A 21,507-nucleotide genomic window follows, 5' to 3' on the forward strand; every position below is an offset into this window, starting at 1 on the left:
TACTTTATTTTTAATTTTTCCTTTTTTTGCTCTTGAATCATGCATTCGTATATTCCAAAAGACTCTTCGCACTTATCGCTATGATTGGTCAGACCAATTTGGTCTTGAAAATTTCGCAGATTCGATAATCTAATCCAATCCAATCCGACCCAACCAACTGAAGGCGCTTAAAGATACAATTCATGAAGCACTTGAATTGCGAGCTTCATTTTTAACTATGTAACCCGTCATAATAATCAGGGATTCTACTTCAGGAACTTGGTTTTCCTTGGCACATTCCTTTTCTCTATTTACGCCACGCGGCTGTAAAGTAAAAAACGTTATAAAGCTACTGCGTGAGATTGTTTGATCTATTAATCAAATGTACAACCATGTTTCGTCACAAAATTTGATATTAGAACTTTTGTATGTTGATGGTGCGATCGTCACGAACCTTTTGCTCGTTAGAGGTGTTTTTTTTTATTTATAATATTTTCCATTTCTTATATTAAGACACAATTATTCAGATACACGTTTTCCTTATAGGAAAGATTTTACAGTTTTTACACTTTTTATTTATAATGTAAAATTATCGTAAATTCCGATGTCGATCAATTTCGTTTTCATTATCCTTTTTTATCTTGCTTCCGTAATTTGTTTTCGATCTTAAGGAAGCATGCGAGTTTCTTAAAGGACGCTGAGCACTTATCAGTGTCCTTGATGGAATCGCAGTTTTGTTTTTCTCCTTTCAACTTCTTCGTCATAACGTCCAATAACGCTGATCGCTCGAAGACACAATTTATGAAGCATTTCATGTTTTGGGTATAACTTTTCATTTTGTAACTTTTCATAAAATCCATGGCTTCGTCATTGGGAATTTGGTTGTCCTTGGCACATTCTTTAGCGGTTTTTACCAAAGGCGGCTTTAGAAATAATGAAATGTATTTATTTATTGATGTGCTTTAATTTGACTTACCTGCGAAGTTGCCAGAACTGAGATAATAACTAGAAAAAAAGAAATTAGCAACACTTTCATTTTGCAGAACGTTTTTCTTTATAACTTTGGGATCTCGCAACTCCTCTTTATATAGATTCTAAAATTTTACACACCTTTTAAACATGTTACGCCTTTTTACACCTATTAACTAATTAGGAAAAGGTTATATAAATAAAAAAATGAGCATAATTTAATGTAATATTTACTTTACTTAACTTTATTTTTCCTTTTTTTTGTTCAATCATGCATTCGTACATTCCAAAAGACTCTTCGCACTTATCGTTCTGCTTCGGTCTAGAAAATTTCGCAGGTTCGATAATCTAATCCAATCCAACCCTCCCCATCCAACTTTGCACGCTTAAAGATAAAATCTATGAAGCACTTGACATTGCGAGTTACATTTTTGAATTTGTCACCCGTCAAAATAATCAGGGATTCTACTTCATGAACTTGGTTTTCCTTGGCACATTCCTGTTGTCTTTTTAGTTCACGAGGCTGTACTCCAGAAATTGTTTATATTTTCAGGCGAATTTTGTTATGTTGGATTTATGGCCCATGCACATGCAATTCCTTAGATTAATATACAATTATTCAGATACCCTGTTTCCCTTATGAAAAAGATTATTTTTTTTGGATCGCGTCTGCGGTCGCTGATCAAAATTACGCGCATATATTTTTAATGGCTTCCCACCTCCGGATCCACAGTTTTAATCCCCTTGTTACTTTTAACAGTTGCATATTTTTTGTGCTCCTGTTGCGGTCGCTGCATTTTAAATAAATCCCATTTGCTGTCAGATGGAGCTGCAGTTATCTTAATTATTTGCATGTGGCCGGCATTCGTTGTTGTTAACAGGATGGAAATACATTGAATGCCATAACTACAAGCAAATGGCCAAAAAGTGTAACCGGGCATGGGTTTTGCCATGAGCTGTCAATTCTTCGGCGGCTGCTTTTTTCTTGTACCGCTGTCATCTGAACTATGGTGGAAAAAAATCGCAACAGGAACAATCTGCAGTCCTGACGCTGACAGTTATGATATGGCAGCAGGATACGAGGACACAAAAGGATGGCTGCGGCAAAAAATTGAAATTGCATTGCATTGCAATTAATCAAATGGCGAAACAGATAGCTTAATTTGTTTACGTTTTGCCCTGAAATGCAACCCGACACAGAAGCCAACTCCATTGTCCGTTAAATGTCCGTCCGTCGCTTTTGTCCGCCGATGTCATTAGCATCGTGATTACCTCTACATTTTTAATGCGCTTTCATTTGTTTGCCCACATGTGCAAATTATCCTGGTATGCCCTTCACTTTGTCGCAATGTACGCGATTAAAAACAAATTAATTTTAAATTAATTATTCGACAAATAAACAAAACGGAATACCCTTAAGCCATTTTTTTTAAACTTTAATATCAATTGTCAATAGTCATGTTGGGTTAAAGTTTTTAAAGATTATCATTTGAAAAACATGAGTCGGTTTCTTTTTAGTACTTTAATGTTTAAAAAATATTTGATGCTATTTATTTTAGTTACTAAGTTCCGTTCGTTGACCCACGAAATATTTTGCAACAGTCAAAGAGAAACATATATTGCACTCTGTTTTCAGCACTTTATCATTAAAGTTGTTTGAACAGTTTTCGCGCGCAAGGGAAATGCACTTCTCATTAACATTCCGAATTTTTCGCAACATTTTCCGCATCGCATATTCAGTGCAGTGGAAAGGCAAAGTATATTCGAACTTTGTATCAAAATAAAATATTGAATTAAGCATTTACAAATGTGCCGAATGAATTTTTGGTTTTGCTGCTCCATTGGCACACGCGGCGTATGCGCAATATTTAGTGCACTTAAAGAGCAACCATTTGCATAATGAGAGAATGTACCAAAGCTCGTTCCCAACCCAAAAACCATGAACACAAATATACATAAACAAAGTAAAAATGGCAGTGGGTTGTGGAATGTGGGTGTGGTGCTTCCGCCCCGAAGAGTTGTTCAATTAATATGCTTTGGTCCATGCGGCGTATGCGTAATGCCAAAATGCCAAATAAGGTAAAATGAATTGCACAATGGTTTCAGTAAATAAGCGCATAATGCTTTGCTGTATTCAATGTTTATTTGCGGCCGGGCAAAGGGGCTTATTGATTCCCAGGATTCCCAGTTTTTGGCAACCAAAAGCAATTAAAACGAGTTGCAAAATGTAGATATTTCAGTTAAATGGTTAGATTTTGAAAAATATTCGGTTAAAGGTTTAAAAAATATTTTTTTTTGCTTAAAGGTTTTACTCATTTGTCTAGACAGACAAAGCCGTGAAAGACAGCCAGACTCGCTGACATACAAATGCAAATTTCCATTAAATCCAACCCTTGAAACTTAACCCCCTTTGGCCCACCACATATGTATGTATGTGAGTTCAGACTCGCAGTTGAAGCGTCCTTCCATATAAATCACATAAATATTCACATTTATTTTCATTTCCAACACTCTCCCCCTATTTTTGTTTCATTTCGTTTTCCTGTTACCAAAGAGTCCTAGATTTACATATTCATTTTGCTCCACATTTCATTCTTTCTGCGCTCTGCCGGTTTTTTTTTTGTTTTTTTTTTTTGAAAAAGCGAGTGGTGGCACTTAAAAAGTCGTTACAAGGTGCAAAAGTTTTCTATGTCAAAATATACGGCCGGGCAGAAGCAGAGACAATGACACTGAAGTGTGGGAAATAGTAGTGGGAAATGGGGTTTCATAGTCGCCTGCATATGTCAATGGTTTCGCAAAAAAAAAGTGAAAGAAATAAAGGGGCTCGAACATTTCTGACCCATTTAGGAATTCAGCGGCACAGAGAGAGATATATCTGTCATCAATTTGGAAGAGGGAAAAATGAAAGCTGAAACTCCCATTTAATTGCCCAAAACGGAAAAATGGTAGACAAAGTTTTAAGCTTTTCCGAATTTTTCCTTTGCCTTCCCAAAAACTGAGCACAGATTGAGCCAGGGATGTGTGGACAAAGTTTAGACCGAAAAATTTCATAACTTTTCAATGGGGCTAATATTAAGTTACCTCAGCAAAGATTTAACTTCAATCAGCACAAACACACACAGGAATAAACACACAGGAACAAGCTGGGGAAAAGTCCTTGCAATCAATTTCAAATTTATCCTGGTCTCATTTGCTTGGCGAAAATTACTTATGAGCCATTCATTTATTACACCTATCGGCAAACTACACAAAATTGACAGCTTAATGATTTGTTCATAACTTTGCCAATGGGGTCCTTATTTATAGGAAACTTGGACGTACGGCGAGGCTGTAAATGGTAATTAGAAAACTTCTGCTCATGTGTGTGCTTAGTAGAGAACTAAGCCCTGGGGAGATTATATCAAGCCGGAAAGTTTATCGGACAAATTATATGAGAGCTTGGCTGTAATTGGATTACAGAAAGGTAAATGGAAATCTTATAAAAGGTTTGGTTATGAAAGTATACTTTTGGGGTTACAAAATAGAGAATTATTTATAAATAATTAAATATATTTAATATTTTACTCATTTAAAACTCAAAAACTACTTTTGCTAAATGGTGTGATTCGTTTCAGAATGATTAATTCATATTAAGTCTATTTCTTTGATGTGCAAATTTCTGCCATTTTCAAAGTCAATTATCTTAATGTGATTTCGAAGTTTCTCAGCCAATTCTGACAATTTGAGCATAAATATTGGATAAGGGAAAACAGATAGAATAAATGTCAGCGACTTTCACACTTTCATTGCATTTCTAGAAGCAACATCACTTTACCATTTCATCAATTAAATATGCTGACAGACGTCAATTATTTATAGAGAATGAACCCAAAAATGCGGGCGTAAAAGAGAAGATATCTTCACGTAAATTTATTTAAATACCTGTGTGTGTGTATTTGTGTTTGTATGTTTTCAATCTGAGCAGAGTCTGTATGTGTGGGTGGGTGGAAATTACTTTTCCGAAAATTATCATGCACATTGGCTGATGGCACATGCCACTCACACAAACAGTCTTATATGGGAAATTCAATTTGATGCTGATGCAGTTGCGCTGCTGCTGTTGATGTCACTCGCCCGACTCATTAAGTATTAATTGTAAATTTTAATTAAAATAAACCGAAACGATTACGGACACAACAGAGCAAAAGAGACGGGGCGAGATTGACCGGCAAACTTTGCTGCTTCTGATGGCCAGGTAATAATGTTTACTGCTTTTATACCACCCCTTTTTGCCTCCCCTATAAGTATATCCCACATTACCCATATATGTGTATGAAAAATCCCATTAATTGCCCGGCAAAAGACGAGTCCGGTAAAGTAAAAACAATAATAAATAATACAAGATGGCAACTGCAGTGGGGAAACTGAAAAGTGCAGCTGCAACGGCAACTGCAACTGACATCTTCCACCATTCTGATTCTGGCCGACTTTGATCAGTTGGTTAACTTATGACTTAAAGAGGGCGTGGCGAATGTGGGACAGGTTTAAATATATGCATAGACCATTAAGTGATTGTTGCGGCAGGCCGATTAATTTCATATGTTGCATTAAGTCAGAAAAGGCCGGGTAAAATTATACTTTTGCTAATTGTTTTTAAGTTGGGAAAATTTAAGTACAATTTTGGTTTACATTTGTTAATAGCAGTTGGGGTTTTCTATTCAAACAATTTGTATTCTTGTCTTTACTTAAAAGCGAACTCCCCAAAGCCAAAAGAATAATATATATCTTTTTAATTTTTAATATTATATTGTTTGTATTGATATCAGTTAAGATGTTTATTTAATTATTTATTAAATTATTTAAATTTAGGAAGATTCCATTTAAATTATATTTTCAATGATATTTTTTCAAGAACTTCCCCAATTTGTATAATATCCTCTCTTTTACTTTAAAGTAAACTCCCTAAAGCCCCTTTTAAATGGAAAATTCCTTTCAGATTATCTTCGATAAAGCCCTTAAAATGCAGCCTTTCATCATTCCTTGGGTGTGACTGAAAAAAGGCCAATAAATCGTGTGTTAATAATCTGCCCCTGTGCACATGTGGGCGTGGCACATTCACACAATGAATGGCCCGGCAAACACGAGCGAAATGAATTGTATTTATTTGTGCGCCATAATTTGCTTATTTTTGTTTCACGTTGTCACGTCTGCGGGAGAATTTCTCACTGACCCGTAACAATTTTCGATTTTTTGTGTGCACGGCGCGCACACAGAAATAAAAGTTAAATAAAATACAATAAGTTATTACGGCCGATTGCGTTAATGATCATTTATGGCTGGGCGAATTTGTGGGCTTATGTAAATGGCACTTGAATGTCGGCTCCCCCACTCCCATTGCTTTTTTTTTCATATGCGATAACTTGCCAAAAGGATGCACAAAGGACAAAGTGTCCGGAAGGGCGAGAGATTTATACTTAAGTGATGTAAATGTTTTGCCATTTGACAGTTTATTGACTTTTATGAGTTAGTTTATTATGTTCTTTTTTTATTGCCCCAAAAAATGGGGTTGGGTGGCTGCGAAATATCCTTGTAATTGGGCGCGTGTTTGGCATAAGCAATGAGGCTGCCATTATGTCCAAGGCCTTGTCCTTTGTCCTTGTGCCTGGATGTTTATGGCCCGAAAGCAATACGAGATTTGCACTAATGAATATGATAAACATTTTTATGGGGCATGGTGCCAAACAAAGGTCACCAGATAACCATCAGGAGACACCTTAACGGGAGGAAAGCCAGGAAATTATTCAGCAAATGGGTTGGCAGTTCAGTGGGATTCATTCATTCCAAGGCAGGTGGCTAAATTAATTTAATACATTTGTTCAATGTATTAGTTTTGTTAATAATCAAGGCAAAATTTTAATAATTATGAATATTTTATAGTTTAAAATGCAATACATGAATTTTCATTTTTTTTCTTCAGAACAGTTTATAATATTTTGTTTTGATTTAAAACAAATTATAATTTCTCTGAGATTATTTTTGCGTGCTTTTTTAAAACTCTGCAAATTCTACGATTATTTCTGACAGAATTGTTTTTGCCATTCCAAATTTAATGCAGTTAAAAATACCTCGGGCCATTTATCATAAACTCACCTGCTCGACCCCTCAAAAACCCAAATAATTTCATAAATTATTTGAAAGCCAGATAAACATCAAAGTCATTTTTATACACATTCAGTTGAATTTATTTTCATATTACTCATACGCACTGCTTACCAGCTAAACATTTCATTTCGTTTATTTGGGGGTTCGTTTCTCTCTTTTCTCATTTCTGTTTTTTGTTTTCACTTCAATTAAGCTAATTCAATCCATTTTCTATTATTGATTTGCTTTGCTTTCGTTTAATTTATAATCAATAATTTGGACTTCCATTTGTGGTTTGTAAAATTCATCAAAGTTTTCGTTTACTTGTATATCGTTTTAGTTTTTAGCTTGAACAACATTTATGTAGAGTTGGGCATTTCATAATTAACTATAAGGTAGAGTTGACAATGCATATGTATTGTATGTATCGTAAGGATTCCACCCTCATCAAAATCGTCGATCATTAATAATTTCCTTAAGTTCTTCTCATAAAAAACGTACAAAAAATGCGTTTGATGAATGAAAGTTGGCAGCAAAAATTGGCAATAGGCTGAACAGATATCGTCTATATATAGCAAAAAGCATTTCGTCTAATAATTCCCTCCTCTAAACATTCTTTGGGTTAGGTTAGGTTAAAGTGAATTGCACACACAAAGTTCTATCACAGAAGATACAAGAAAACAGAAAACTCAGCAGCAACAATATCGAGTTTTGGGATGGGATTGTATTTGGTATTTGTCTTTCTATGGGGACAAGCTCTATGTCCAGATGAAAGCGAGGAGGAGTGCGTATATGGGGTATAGCGACGGATTCCAGCTGCAACCGGCGGCCGTGGTAAAGACTTTCACGGCACTCCAGTCACTCAGTCCGGCGAGATTTCGACTGGCCGCCCTCATCAGATACGTGGTGTTCGACTCCAGATGGGGGATAATGAATTTGTGACCTGGAAATATTATAAAAAAAATAATATTCGAAAATATAAATTTAAATTGGCATCCACAAAATTTTAATTAGTTCTGTGTAAATTCAATTATTGTGTGTAGTCAACTTTAAAATATTTAGCCTGCAATTGAAGTGAAATTTTGAATATGCACAATTATACAAAACAGTTGAGTGGCTTGATATTTAAACAATAAAATTTTTTAAGGTATTTATCGAATGATAGAGGGATTAAGGTTTTTTTCACTTCAATAAATCTATTTATTTATTTTAGTGTTTATTTAATATTTTTTAGTAAATATCTTTCTTCACCAGTATTTACTACTCACCCCGATGAAAGGAGAAGTCCCTTTGCTTGGCGTAGCTCCAATTGCCGGCGCTGAACTTGAACTCGGTGTCGCTCATGTAGGCCACCCGGTAGCCATAGATCTGCATCTCGTCGGAGACATTTATCATCCGGGGCGTTGGGAGATCCAGCTCGAAGGCGTCGGTGTAGAGCTTCTTCAGCTGGAAGCGCTTCGGGCCCCAGGGTTTGGCCCCCGGCCTCAGTTTGATAACCCGCTCCAGCATTCCCAGCGGATTGGCCACCTTGCACTTGTAGTCCCCGAACTGGGAGGCGTTCTTCACCTGCAGCTGCAGCGTGGCCCCGTAGTCGGCGACAAAAATGCGGTGATTGAAGCCCACGATGCCCTTGCCGTTGTGCAACCAGGTGAAAGACGGTGGCGGCTCACCCATCGCATCGCAGCTCAGGTTTACGGCCCCGCCCACATAGGCGTATTGCACCGGCAGGGTCTCGTTGAAGAACCAGTGGGGTTTATCTGCAAGAGGTTTGAGAAAAAATATAAGAAATGAGTAAAAAGCGAGGGTGCTGGGAGTGTTTTCTAGAAAAAATGTGAGTTGCTAAGGAGACTTGTGATTTTGATTTTAAACTTTATAATAAAAGTATATAAAAAGTTCCACAGAAAATATATTTTCCCCTTTTAAATTCTAAAAAATTCCCTGAAATAATATTTTTAGAAATAATTTTCTTTGAGTGTACGTTTTTTGCCCTCATGGCAGAAACTTTGGTTTGGTTTTGTTTTTGTTACCACTGGCACACACTTCCATAAAGGTAGGAAAAAATGAGAAAGGATATCTGTTGCACTTTGTCGTCGTCTGTGCTGAAATCCTCTCATTGACACCACACACGAGACACCAGTAATTTTTCCATAGATCCCCTTACTTAAAACAAACACTACCCACAGTTTAAACCAAATAAACCAAAACAATATTGATTCTTTGTCGCCTGCACAAAGTGAAGTGCAAGAAACCGCAATAATCAAATCACAAGAACAATAGATTTCTGTCTTTCCTTTACTTTCTCCCCCAGCTCCGTTTTGAAGAGAAATATCAACAAGAAATGGTTTCAACCTTGAGTCAAGGAATGGATAGCAAAGAAAAGCAAAACATAGTATCGGGAAATTGAATCACCCTCTGCTGCGAATTGCATTTTTCTCGCTTTCTCTGCCTTTCGGAAAACTTTTATTTTTTGTGGAAAGTCAGTTGACATTGGTTGACTAAAGATTTGCCAGATAATAAAAATATCAATAGAGCGAGCTCTTTAGTTTAAAATGCATTTTAAGTATCTTTGAGTAGAAAAAGTATTTCTATAAATCTTAAAAAATATTTTGTATTATTTTACTTTAGAAGCAAAACTTCCGTTTGGTTCTCTTGTATAATTGCTATCTTTCATATATGTGCATTACCCCTGCAGTGTTTATATTTACTCCATTATTATCCCTACCAAATTCTATGGCAGCCGAAAGCAATTAAGTTTCAATAGCTGCCTTTAGCTCACATACTGCCCACTGTAAATTGTGTGCTGCCTCCAAGGACTCCAGGGGCCACCACCCTGTATTCCGTTGAGGAGTAGCTAATAGCACATTTTAGCATCTCGTCGTTGTCCCAGTGTCCTTGGTGTCCTTGTCGCCATCGTCGCCGATGCGGTCCATTGAAGTTTATTGCTGGGAATCTTATGCAAACCTATATATTGCAGCATTTGCACACCCAAAAAAAAAATCCTGAGTGTCAATTTAATAACTGTGGGTTAAAATGACACTGCCCCTAGGATCAAATTTTTGGGGTCAATTTGCTCCCAAATGAGTGTCAAAAGTACACCGCGTTTTCAGAAAAATCGTATTTGATACTAAATAGTGTCATTTTGATAAAACTAGGTTCACATCGATCCCAATAATTATCATTTTTGATTTTCGAAGTTCGAAGTTCGGCGATGTTTTACTCGAGTATCGATTTCGTTTATACTTGTCAAGAGTTCGCTCGCGCGCAAAATGGTTCGATGGCCCAGTTGGTAAGGCGTCTGCCTCTGATGCGAGAGGTCCCCGGTTCGAAACCCAGATAAATCATATTAGGTAAAAAGTTTTTAAAATGCATATATATCATTTTAAGAACAAAAATGTTAAGTTGTGTTAGATTACTGATAAAAAAAAAAAAATAATGTTGTTGCGAGCGGGATTCGAACCTCGTTCCCCCGAGCACAAAATAATATCAGAACCAAGCGCCTTGGCCCCTGAGCCATTCCCATATTAATTTTTGCCATGGCAGAATGGTTACAGGAGCTTTCAAGCAAATGTCAAATTTTATTTAATACTAAGAAAATGACACCGGCTAGTGGCTCTTTGACACCAAAAGGGGTCAAATTAATATTTTCGAAAGTATTAAAGTGACACCAGAATAGGGTCAATTTAATGACGTTCGGATCAAAGATTTTTTTCCACTCAATAGTGTCACATTGACACCTAAATAGGGGCATATTGATGACTACTTTTTTTTGGGTGCAGCATTTCAACTGCTGCTACTGTTTCTGTTTCTACTCGGAATTCCCTTCCGGGGCGTTTCAGCTGGGCAGCAAATTAGTTTCGGTTTCCATTCGCCTGCTGTTTGCCTTCCAGTTGCCAGCTGCCCAACGGATTGCTCCGCTTGGGTGGCCTTAGCTGCACTGAGAAAAATGGGGGTCTTTTAGGGCAGCCTTCTAAAGCCTTTAAAAAATTGTCTAAGGAAAAATTAATCTTTCGGTTTTTCCAATATTCAACAATTTTTAATTAATTCTTTGATATATTTTTCTATAGCACGAGTTAAAAATCACTAAATAAATTAATATTGTCTTAAAGCTTTTAATGGAAGATTTCTTTTAGAAATATATCCAAAGGAAACGTAATTACGTTTATCTTATTTTTATTATTTATTTAAAAGTATTTTTCTCAGTGCGTTGAAGTTGACTTGTGCAAATATTCGACCGGCAGTCATTAGTAAAATTTTGACGGCAACTCAATCCCGACGAGGGGCTTAGGAAGCTGGACGAGGACCGAGCTTCTACATAGTTGGCTCGCCTGGTGTTGGTTTGTTTATGAAGCCATATGTTCCGATATCGATAGGGAGAACTTGGCAGTGCCAGTATTACAAATGACTCCCAGGAGAGCATTTTTTCGGTTGGCAAATACCAGAAATTATTAGGTTGTGATAAACTAACTTTTTCTAGTGTGCGGAATTTAAGAAGATGGAAGAGCTGTTAAAGTGATAGATGAATATGGTAAGGGATAAATTGTAAGGTAAATATAAGGTCCTTCTGAAATTTAAGTGAGTAAGCACTTTTTGTATTTTGAGTAACTGAGTTCCAACTTCTAAACATTGTTTATATACCCAACTATATACTCCCTTTGAATTTTATTTATATTGTAAATTTCTGGCAGATCCCCTAGATACTCAATTTCCCAAGGAATCCGTAGTGCTCCTGTTTTGTAAATCGTAAGTTGGGTATATGTTCATTACGAAATTTGCATCAATAATTTGCATTTCCCAGCCACTTGACCCTGACATCCGGAAGGAATTCCCTACTTCAGTGCCGAGGGGATAACTTCAATCGGGAGTTTTGCTCGCAGCTGGAAATCTCATTAAAGCCAACGAAGCATGTTCACTCCCTTGGGGGGAAAATCGGAGGGGACTTAAACAACTTTAAGCTGCCATCAGCAAAAGATTTTGTTGCCCGGCAATCCGCCCAATTTCCACAGAAAACTGAAAAGGGGACGGGCAGCCAAATGCAATTGCCAACAAGTGGGGTGCAAACTAAATTCTAGATTAAATATTATCGAGTGTGTGTCCTGCAGAGAGACCAGGACAAAAACGGAGTTTGTATAGATATGGTGGGATATAGTGGGACAATGACACTTACGCTGTATCCTTAGCAATATCGTTATTTGATCGGAATCCGAAAAAGTCGGTGTTATACGCATGGCCCGACATGTGTACTCCCCGGCATCCGCCTGGCTCACATTCCTGATGTACAGACCGTTGGACAGGCGATTGTGCTTCGACGAGTTTACAGCTGCAAACGAAACAAAGGCGGGGGAGGGTGTTGGTGGAAAACGGTCAGAATCGTAGGGGGATATATATAGGTATAGGTAGCTGCATGGCTAACAAGTTTGCCGAGCCAGCGGCTTGGAGTGCACTATGAAAATTAAGCTAAATAAATCCAGGTAAATAAACTTAAAGTGCTTTTGCATGAAGAAATAAGTTCTTTTAAATTATTATATATTTTTTGCTATTGTTGATTTTGGCAGTTTTTCTTGAACAACATTTTAAATAATTTAAGCATAAATAAATGAAATAAATTAAAATTAAAAGCTGTGTTTTTTCCAAGTGTTTAATTTCCTTTCTTTGCTAAAAAAAGCAAGGTTACTCTAATTTAAGATTAATAAACTTATATAAAATTATATATTTACCTTAATCTCACATTTCAAAACATTTTAAAATTATTTACATTAAATTTTTAAAAATTAGATAGTAAATTGCCAGAAAAATAATTGTACAAGCTAATCGTATGACTAAGTAACCCGCTTTTTCCAAGTGCCAACTTACTGTTTATATATTCGCCATTGTAGAGCCAGGAGACTTCCGGCGCGGGCATTCCCTCCACAAAGCAATTGACCAGCGCATCGCGTCCCTCGCGCACCGACTGCACTTGCTCCGTCTTGCCAAATGAGATTTTCTCTGCGGGTCAAACGGGAAATGGGAAAGGGAAATGGTAAGGGAAAAGCAAAGGGGTGCGTTGTTCAAATTCCGTGTGTAAATATGCAGGCATGATAGCCCCCATTCGTTCGGTGTATATAAAACTAACCAGCTTCCTTGGCGCTTCTGTTTACTTGGTCTCTCTTTGATTGGTAAGTTGACAGATTGTGTGCCAGTTCATCGAGTTACTTTAAATGTGGCTAACAAAGCACTCATTCTGATTTGTAAATACATTAAATGATTTGTCAGACGGAAATTGGTTCGGAACTTTCAGCAAAAAGTGGTCGAGAGGATTGTGGCAAGTGGTTAAATTGCAAATGCAGAAGTTGAGCGAAATATATCTTTTTTATTACTGGCAAAACCAATAGTGTCAAGTTTATTTTGCAAATAAGAAAATTATTTTTGGATTTTTATTTAGTTTTTTTAAGGCTTTTAGTAAAACCATTTAATTTTATGAACTTTTCTAATGTTGAACTTTGACAAAAATGTTAAAGAAAATAAGGAAACTTTTTTATTTACTCTGAATTTTGCAGTCTTACCGAATCCAAGTCCAAATCACAACCGAGAAAGCAAGTAAACAGATCCTGCTGCACATTTTACGACCCCGTTTCTTTTATGCTTCCTAAGTCCCCAAAGCTGAAGTCAACTTACGATTTACGAGCAGCTCGAAGGAGGCCAAAAATTCACGTTCGACATTCACATTACGATTGCCATTTCTGTTCCCGTTCACCTCGCAGGTCCAGTTTCCCCTGTCCTCCAGCGAGATGTGCTCGAAAACCAAAGCCAGAAGTCCTTAAACAAAGGATAAATACAGAGGCAAATAAAATATGTGCCAAATAAAATTACTAAAAAATTGTAAAATACTTAGATGAATAGTTTCTTTAATGTTAATTCATGTTGTTTATACCTATATTTGAATTTTAGATAACATTTTTAACATATTTTAAAACTAACAAAAAAATGTAAATGATCCTTGATTTTTGTTTAATTTACTTTAAGTACTAAACAACATTATTTTACAAGTTCTTCTTGTTAAAAGGTTTATTAAATATAAATTTTTCAACAATTTCTGAGATCATATATTATTTATGGTCATCCAAGTCCTATGGTTACTTGCGCACTCTATATTACTTCCTGTTTTAGGAATGATTTAATAATGCAGCCATTATTCATATCCAGGTCACTCCGGCTTAACTTTCTCTTTGTGTAGAGTTCATGGAGATACTTTTGCATTTCAGCCAGTGACTTTATCCACTCGGCTGGGTCATTACTTCACCACTTACCCGTCGTCTTCTTCTCGATGTGGACGCGTCCCTTGGTGTTCTCACGGGTCTGTCCGCGGGGATCGCGCCACTTGGTGTCGATATTCTTTTGTACTGTCTGGCAGAAGATGATGAAGGAGTCATTTACAAAATGCGTTATTGATGGCGTCGATGGCTGGAGGCTGAGGGGCGGCGAGGGCGGGTTGGATGATGGGCGGGGCAGCCCAATGCCACTCCCCCCGTTGCTGGTACTGTCCAGCTGGCCAAGGATTGCAGCTGCAAAAGGGCAAAAAGGGAGCGCTTTTTGCATTAAATTTATCACTTTTTCAAGGGGTTAAGGCGGGGTGGTTCCGTCATCTCATAAAAATAATCGTAATTTATATAGACAGCTTCCCGCTTTTTCCTTTGCACCTAACCCTGTTCCCCTTTTATTTGCATGCCTTGAATTAAATTAGCTTTGCTGCGAGTGAATGAATGGCTCTGTATATAGACATTTTGATTTCTTATGAAGTATGGAAGGCATCTCCTTTAAATCCCTTTCTCCGCCTTTTTAGTGCCTCCACCGTTTGTGTTGCAATTTTAATAGAAATTCTTATCTTGCAATTTTATTTCATAAATAGCATAAGAAAGAAAGAGCTTGGGAAAGATATAGTCAGCAATAAGAGGTACACAAGTTCTTTGATAAAAACGGATTCAGAAAAAATATAAAAGACATGTAAAAAAATAAAATCCCATAAAAATAGTAAAATTTTAAAGACTTCTAATAAGTTCTATCCATTTTAAAGATAATTTCCCAATACGTGATTTTTTTAAAATTTCTTTCAAATTCTTAGTGAAAAAGATTTGCATATAATTTGTTTTTTTTTCACAACGGGACATTCTTTACTATACTTTTTTATAGCTTTATAAATTAAATTTACCCTGTTGTACACCATCAGTCGGTATTGTTTGCATATTAGAAAGTATTTTTCAATGATTTCATCATCTTTTTTATGACGGATCCCAAAGCGGCAAATTCCTCAATTCCCCAACACGCGGGCCTAATTTTTGTTGTATTTTTTGCCGCGCCCGGCAACCAAAACCCTTTTACCCCTCCCCTTGGAATCCTTAGCTTTAGCCGGCTAAAATTTCAGACAAACAATTCGAGAGTTTTTGTGCAGACAAAATTGAAAATAAATATCCAAAACTATTTGCCAAAGAGATAAGCTTGCTTTACAATATTTTGTTTGTAGTTACTCTTTTTTCGACATGTTGTCGGCGGCTGGCTAAAATAATTATTGGTAATTGAATCTATTGGAGGTAGAAAGGAAATTTATTTGAAATTGAGTGCTATATTTTTTCTTGCTAAAAGTTTTTTAGAAACATTTCTGGCATGCATTGAAATCAAACGAAAGATCAAAAAGTCTAAACAAAAACAAGCTTTATTGATTGAAATGTTATTCAATATCGAGATTTTATAAATGTGTTTCCTAAATTTGATTAATAAATAAATTAACTTTATTATTTATAAATATAAAATGTACTCTGCTTTAAATAGATATAAAATTTAATCAATTATGAGTAACAGTTCAAAGAGGCTACTAACAAACTTTGGCCAATTGATTTGCGAAGCTTCATCTTTTATCCATTTGCGCTTTTTTCATCTCAATCAATAAACCCCATACCTTTGCCTTTTGAAATATGTACTTAGCCTAGAGAGCATCAAATCCATCAAATTGAATTTAGTAATATTTTATTTGATAGCTAGGTAGTGTGTGTGTGAGTGGCAAATGTTGAAGTGAATCCAATAAAAATTCAAATTTGCCTTTTTGAATTCGTAAGCAATATACAGGCGCACACATAAGTGGAGCTACAATATCTGCAATTGGATTGTTAAGGTTTGGCTCCTTTCTGAGCTGCATATCAATCACGTTTAAGATGATGAGGGGCCAAAAGGAAAAGGGTAAGTGGAATTGTTGAGTTAATATAATTCTGGCATTGTAAACTGAATTTATTAAGCAGAAGACTCCTTAGGATTTTTTCAAGCACAAAAAGTATTTTACTTTAGTTGAACTGAACACACAAATACATATTTCTCTAAAGCTGTAGAAATTGTAAATATTTTTTTGATTTTATTTTGAATGAGAGATATAAAAAAACCTTTAACAATAATTTTCAAATTTGCATAGAAATAGTTCCATTAGGTATATTTATTTTAGGTTTGATGGCTGTAAAGATGACAACTTATGAAATGGAAAACCAGAAAAGCTTGGGTACTTTTCTACATTAAATAAATATTTGCTATTCTGCTTGTGAATTTCATAGTTATTGTTTGAAAGGGTGAAGTACCGAGCTTGATATGCATCAGTTAAGAATCTATCTTCCATGATTTTTCTTTGGCTTTGTACTTTTCGTAAGTTTTTGCAGACATATTTTCCAGCCTATTTAGTTTCCGTTTCCCTTTCTTGACACACTTCAAAGCCTGTCAAGCGGCTTGAGTTGGGCACATCCCCCTTTTAACCCCCCTGCCGCCTTTCGTTTGCCATAATGAATTCCTCAGCATGATTCCCATGAATCGTTTCATCTTGGAGAGCCACATGGCCATGGGCTAATTTGGGCGAAGGTTCCATCGGCACTGACAAAGCGCTCACACATGGCTTAGCATCGCTTAGGTGCCTGTGCATCTTCGTTTTCCTCTGGCGCCTAACATCTTCCATTGCATACTTTTAGGCCGAGAGCGCAATGGGCGTATGTGTAATATTTCCATGCCACATTGCGTAGCCGCAAAGGATAAAAAATGTATGTTTGGTCAGAGACATGAGAAGTTTTGTAAAAAAAATAAAGAAAGTTCGCCCAAAGAAATGTTTGCCTTTGAGAGCCTGATTCCGCTACATTTGAAAGCAGATTTGTGGCAGCCGGAAAAGAAGCAAATATTTGTCTTAGCTGGATGAGCACAGGAAACGGCAAAGTCCAAGAAAAGTGCGGTACAAAATGTTTGCAAAAATATGAAAAGTTGTAAAAATAATGGTGCCCTGTTAGAGGAATACAATTTATTCATACTAGAGTTTAAAACAAGAAATGGAAATGAGCTATGATTAGAAATAAAAAAGCAATAAATCTTTTATATATCTCTGCCATTAACAATTTATAAAAAAAGAAACTAACATTTTATCATCTTTTATTTAAACATCTAAAATGATTAATCGTCGTCTTGGCATTTATAAAATATTCATCTTATTAAAATAACTTAAATCACATATTTAAAATGATTAGAAGAAGAACAGCAATAAATATTTAAAACATATCTGCCCTTAGGAATTTCTAAAAAAAACACAATAACGTATTCTAACCTCATCTTTAAACATCTAAAGTTTTTAAACGTTTTTTTGGCATTTATAAAATATTCAGCTCATTTAAAATTTCTGATTCCTATTAAAATTTTAAATTACTTAAATCACACATTTAAAACAAAATAAAAATATAAAATTTGACACATGATTAGAAATAAAACAGCAAAACATTTTTCAAATACCTTTACGTTTACAAATTAAAAAAAATCCACCAGCTTTTTATTATTTTATCTTTAAACATCTAAAATGTTTAATCGTCCTCTTGGCATTCATGAAATATTCAGCTCATTAAGAAATTCTTAAAGAAATCCACAAATGCAGCGTTCTCCCATAAATACAAACACAAAGGAGTGCCAAAAGTTGTGCCAAAACAAATGAACTCATTTGGCATTCAGCTATGAATTTCATTATGAAGAAAACAAAGAGCGTACAAACACAAAGTGGAAGTTGAAACAAATATATTTTTTGGCCCAGAGAGTTTGTTCTAAAGCGCTGCTACTTAAGGTGGACAAATGAAAGGCTTCTGGGATCTAAGATTATCCTACCATTTTGCGAGAGGAGCAGCAGCAGCAGAGAGGCGAGCGCAATCAGAGTATCCATAGCTCAGCGGGAATATCCTTTTTTCGTTTATAATCCTTAATGGCTAATTTCACTAATTCTCTATTTATTTTTTTTTGGTTGCAGTGAGTTTATTACACGTCTGGTGGCTTTAGCAGTTAATTACGAGGCTGTTCACTTGAGGGATAATGGCACATGACAGAGCCGCTCATGTGTCACCCGTGGCCGGAAAAGCGGCAACAACACTTTCACTTTTGGCCAGGACAATGGCATGACATCATCATCATCCAGCTCAGGGCCAACATTTTTGCTTTATATCTTTTTTTTGCGTTGGCTATTTTGTTTTGTGGTTCCTAGCCTGCCCGCCTTCTTCTTTTTTTATCCTCTTCTTAAGCACTGGCACTTGAGGAAGCACTCGGATCGACGGATGAGACGAAGGACGAAGCCACCGGCGGGAGGTGGCGGTGGTGGGCGGTGGCGGCGTACGCGTAGGTTGACATATCCGGCAAAATATATCCTGCCAGCGATTTGCCAGCGATTTCACGTTCAATTTTCGCGCTCTACTTGGCTGACTTTCGAAGGAGAAGCCGCCGCTGGGAAATCGCCTGTTCCATTGCAGGCGAGCGTCGAGATTCGACTGAAAGTGCACCGCAGGACATTCGGCACACACGGCGGATGCTTGACGAAGTGCGAGTTCGAGTGCGGTTACGAAGTCCTCGGGATGACTTCACCAAAAAAAGCGAGTCCTTCGATTATTGCAGCCGCGCTCACGTTCGAACCGTTGCGAAATCAGAAAGTACACTGAAGTCATCGCTCGTCCTGCCGCATCCTTTTTGTGCCATCGCCAGGAAGTCGGGCCGAAAAGGGAAAACTTCTTCTATTAGGGAACTTCGCTATGTTGGCACACTTTCTGTCGGCATTTCAGTTGGCAACTTTCTTCCTAAGCCTTTGTTTCCAAACATTCGCAGTTCGAAATGTTGAGGGAGGTTTTAAGGAGGGGCAAGGACTTTTTGTGGTGGAAAGACTTTATAAAGCTTTTTATGGGGGTGGCAAGAGCTTTTATAAAGCTTTTTATGGGGGTGGCAAGAGCTTTTATAGCAAAGGATGTGTTTTAACAAGCTAAATAACTGTGAGGCTTTAAATAATTTTAACAGAAAACAGCAAGATACTCTGTAAACGTATTATTTTTGGGATATAACATTTGGTATAACACCAAGTTTCAGACATTATCTATAAAAATTTTACATTTAAGACTTTTCTGTAACAAAAGTGTCCTGTATAGCTTTTGAGTTGATTTTGTTAAAAATCTTTTAGTTTTTAAAGCTTTGAATATAAATTTTATATTATAAACCTACAAAACAATCCTTTAATTTCTTGACTTAATTGACAGCGATTTTCGAAAGCAACTCAAGCTTTTGCTTTAAAATTATTTCTTGTGAAAGTTATCTTGTCGAAGTTTAAGTTTGACAATTGTTATTGCATACTGTATTATAATTTAAAAATCATAGATAGCACTAACATTCCATAAATTAATAAAAATAAAAATATTTTAATAAATATAATGTATATTTATTATTTTTATTACCAAAATATAGCCCCTATTTACTACAAATATAATGAGCAAATACCACCTATTTTAAATAAAACACTCTGTTTGTTCATGCACATATCGAAAAGATTTATTCAGTGAATCCGGGCGATTGAAATCAGCCGTAGTAGACGTAGGGAGAGGCGTAGCCCACGGCCGGATAGCCGGCGGAGTAGACAAACTGGGGCACCGGAACGGGATTGGGATTGGGTCCTGGAGCGGGCACAGCCAGGGCAACGGCCAGCAGGGCGGCGAACAAGAGGAATACCTGTGGGCGCATAAGGTATGAAGTAGGGCATTCGTTCAGCGTTTACAGGATCAAAGGCGAGTGTCCTGCGGCACAGCAAACAAACTCACCAGCTTCAGCATGATGATGGAAAAAGGGTTAATTCTCGACTTGACAAACAAAATCGAACTGCACTCGATGTTTGCCCGATTCCAGCCTTTTATATTCACAAACATTGCCGATTTAAGGCGGATCTAAGCCGCTTTCTGCCACTCGTTCTCATCGCTGACTGCATCGCATTTTGATATTCCACATGCATTCCCGCCGGCCAAGTTTATGGCTCATTACGGCTCTTAACGCGTTCGCCTAATGCCTGCCAAACGTACTGAGGACGTACAAAGAACGTTATTGTTTCTTAATCTGTTTGCCTGACGACATCGCCACCATCATCATCATCATTATCATCGGTAAGTATCTCCCTCTTCCGCCCAGAAATCCACTTTCCATACTAACCCCCTCCCAAAAATCCACAAAATGTGTGTCGTTCTTTTTGTCAACTCACTCTCCTTTCGTTGACTCTTTTTTATATCGGCTTTTGGCTTTTGGTTTCGCTTTGGCCGGCGGCAAACATTTGGCTTCATTGTCGATTCGATCGATTTGGGAGTTTAAGAATACATGATTTGGCAATTTTTATGCAATACACTTGCAGCCGGAATAGAAGATAAGAGGATTTGCCATGTTCATAGAATTTTAAAGTAAATAAAGAGTTAGGGACATGAATAATGTGTTGTGGTGTAATAGTTCAATAATAATAACAATAGTTGTTTATAATTTACTTTTGCCAAGTATTATTTAAAATTTGTTTCTGACTTTATTTTGTATAATTGTAATGAAATAAATAATTAAGATAAATAATTAAAGAATTTCCTAAAAATATTAGAAAACATAATTAACTAAAAATAATTATTTCAATATCTTGGAATATTTAATTTATTTAATTAATTGCATAGATTTATTTACCAGTGAAAGGATTTTAACTTGACATGATTAAAGGGACTTAAATTCCTAGCTTTTGAATTAAAAAATGTTCCAAAGGGTAAAATATAAAAAAATGTATTTCTGGAATAAAAAAATATTTTATTTTTCACAAGGACTAGGTAATGTTTTGAATGTGTCTCCTAATGCAAAGGTAAACATTTATTAAATAATTTTTATTTGTTTATATTATGCGCAATTTCTATCCAATTACAATTATTAATTATGCCCCCAAACAATTGTCATCTTGACAAAATCGCATCAAACACAATTTAATTCCCGAACTCATTCGGTACACCCGACAATGCCCACAAATCATTAATCACCTAAATGGTAGCCCAAATGCGCAACCGCAAATTCCCAATTAAAATGCAATAAGCGTAGTTAGAAATATTCTTCAGTCTCGGGCTGAAATCACGTTCAAGGCCAGTCTATATCCAA

The 21,507-nt window shown here is 36.5% G+C and overlaps 2 protein-coding genes and 1 long non-coding RNA gene across 3 annotated transcripts; all 3 read right to left on the bottom strand.

Annotated features, from left to right (window-relative positions):
• Positions 1 to 401: 401 nt before the first annotated feature.
• On the bottom strand, positions 402 to 1,197 carry LOC138913777 (uncharacterized). The gene is made up of 3 exons (XR_011419618.1): positions 1,183 to 1,197; positions 956 to 1,124; positions 402 to 902 (listed from the first exon to the last, which is right to left on the bottom strand). It is a non-coding gene; the product is annotated as an uncharacterized lncRNA (long non-coding RNA).
• Positions 1,198 to 7,142: 5,945 nt separating this feature from the next.
• On the bottom strand, positions 7,143 to 19,021 carry LOC108065926 (neural cell adhesion molecule 2). Its single transcript, XM_017154187.3, has 7 exons — positions 18,205 to 19,021; positions 14,352 to 14,606; positions 13,720 to 13,860; positions 12,919 to 13,050; positions 12,233 to 12,385; positions 8,337 to 8,825; positions 7,143 to 8,011 (listed from the first exon to the last, which is right to left on the bottom strand). Exons 1-7 carry the CDS (start codon positions 18,257 to 18,259, stop codon positions 7,827 to 7,829), a joined length of 1,410 nt encoding a protein of 469 aa, XP_017009676.2. The 5' UTR covers positions 18,260 to 19,021; the 3' UTR covers positions 7,143 to 7,826.
• An 849-nt stretch (positions 19,022 to 19,870) lies between these two features.
• LOC108065952 (neuropeptide-like 4) lies at positions 19,871 to 20,299 on the bottom strand. Its single transcript, XM_017154219.3, has 2 exons — positions 20,163 to 20,299; positions 19,871 to 20,073 (listed from the first exon to the last, which is right to left on the bottom strand). Exons 1-2 carry the CDS (start codon positions 20,265 to 20,267, stop codon positions 19,924 to 19,926), a joined length of 255 nt encoding a protein of 84 aa, XP_017009708.2. The 5' UTR covers positions 20,268 to 20,299; the 3' UTR covers positions 19,871 to 19,923.
• Between the last annotated feature and the right edge of the window lie 1,208 nt (positions 20,300 to 21,507).

This window comes from Drosophila takahashii, chromosome 2L (genome assembly GCF_030179915.1).
Source record: "Drosophila takahashii strain IR98-3 E-12201 chromosome 2L, DtakHiC1v2, whole genome shotgun sequence".
Lineage (NCBI taxonomy): Eukaryota > Metazoa > Arthropoda > Insecta > Diptera > Drosophilidae > Drosophila > Drosophila takahashii.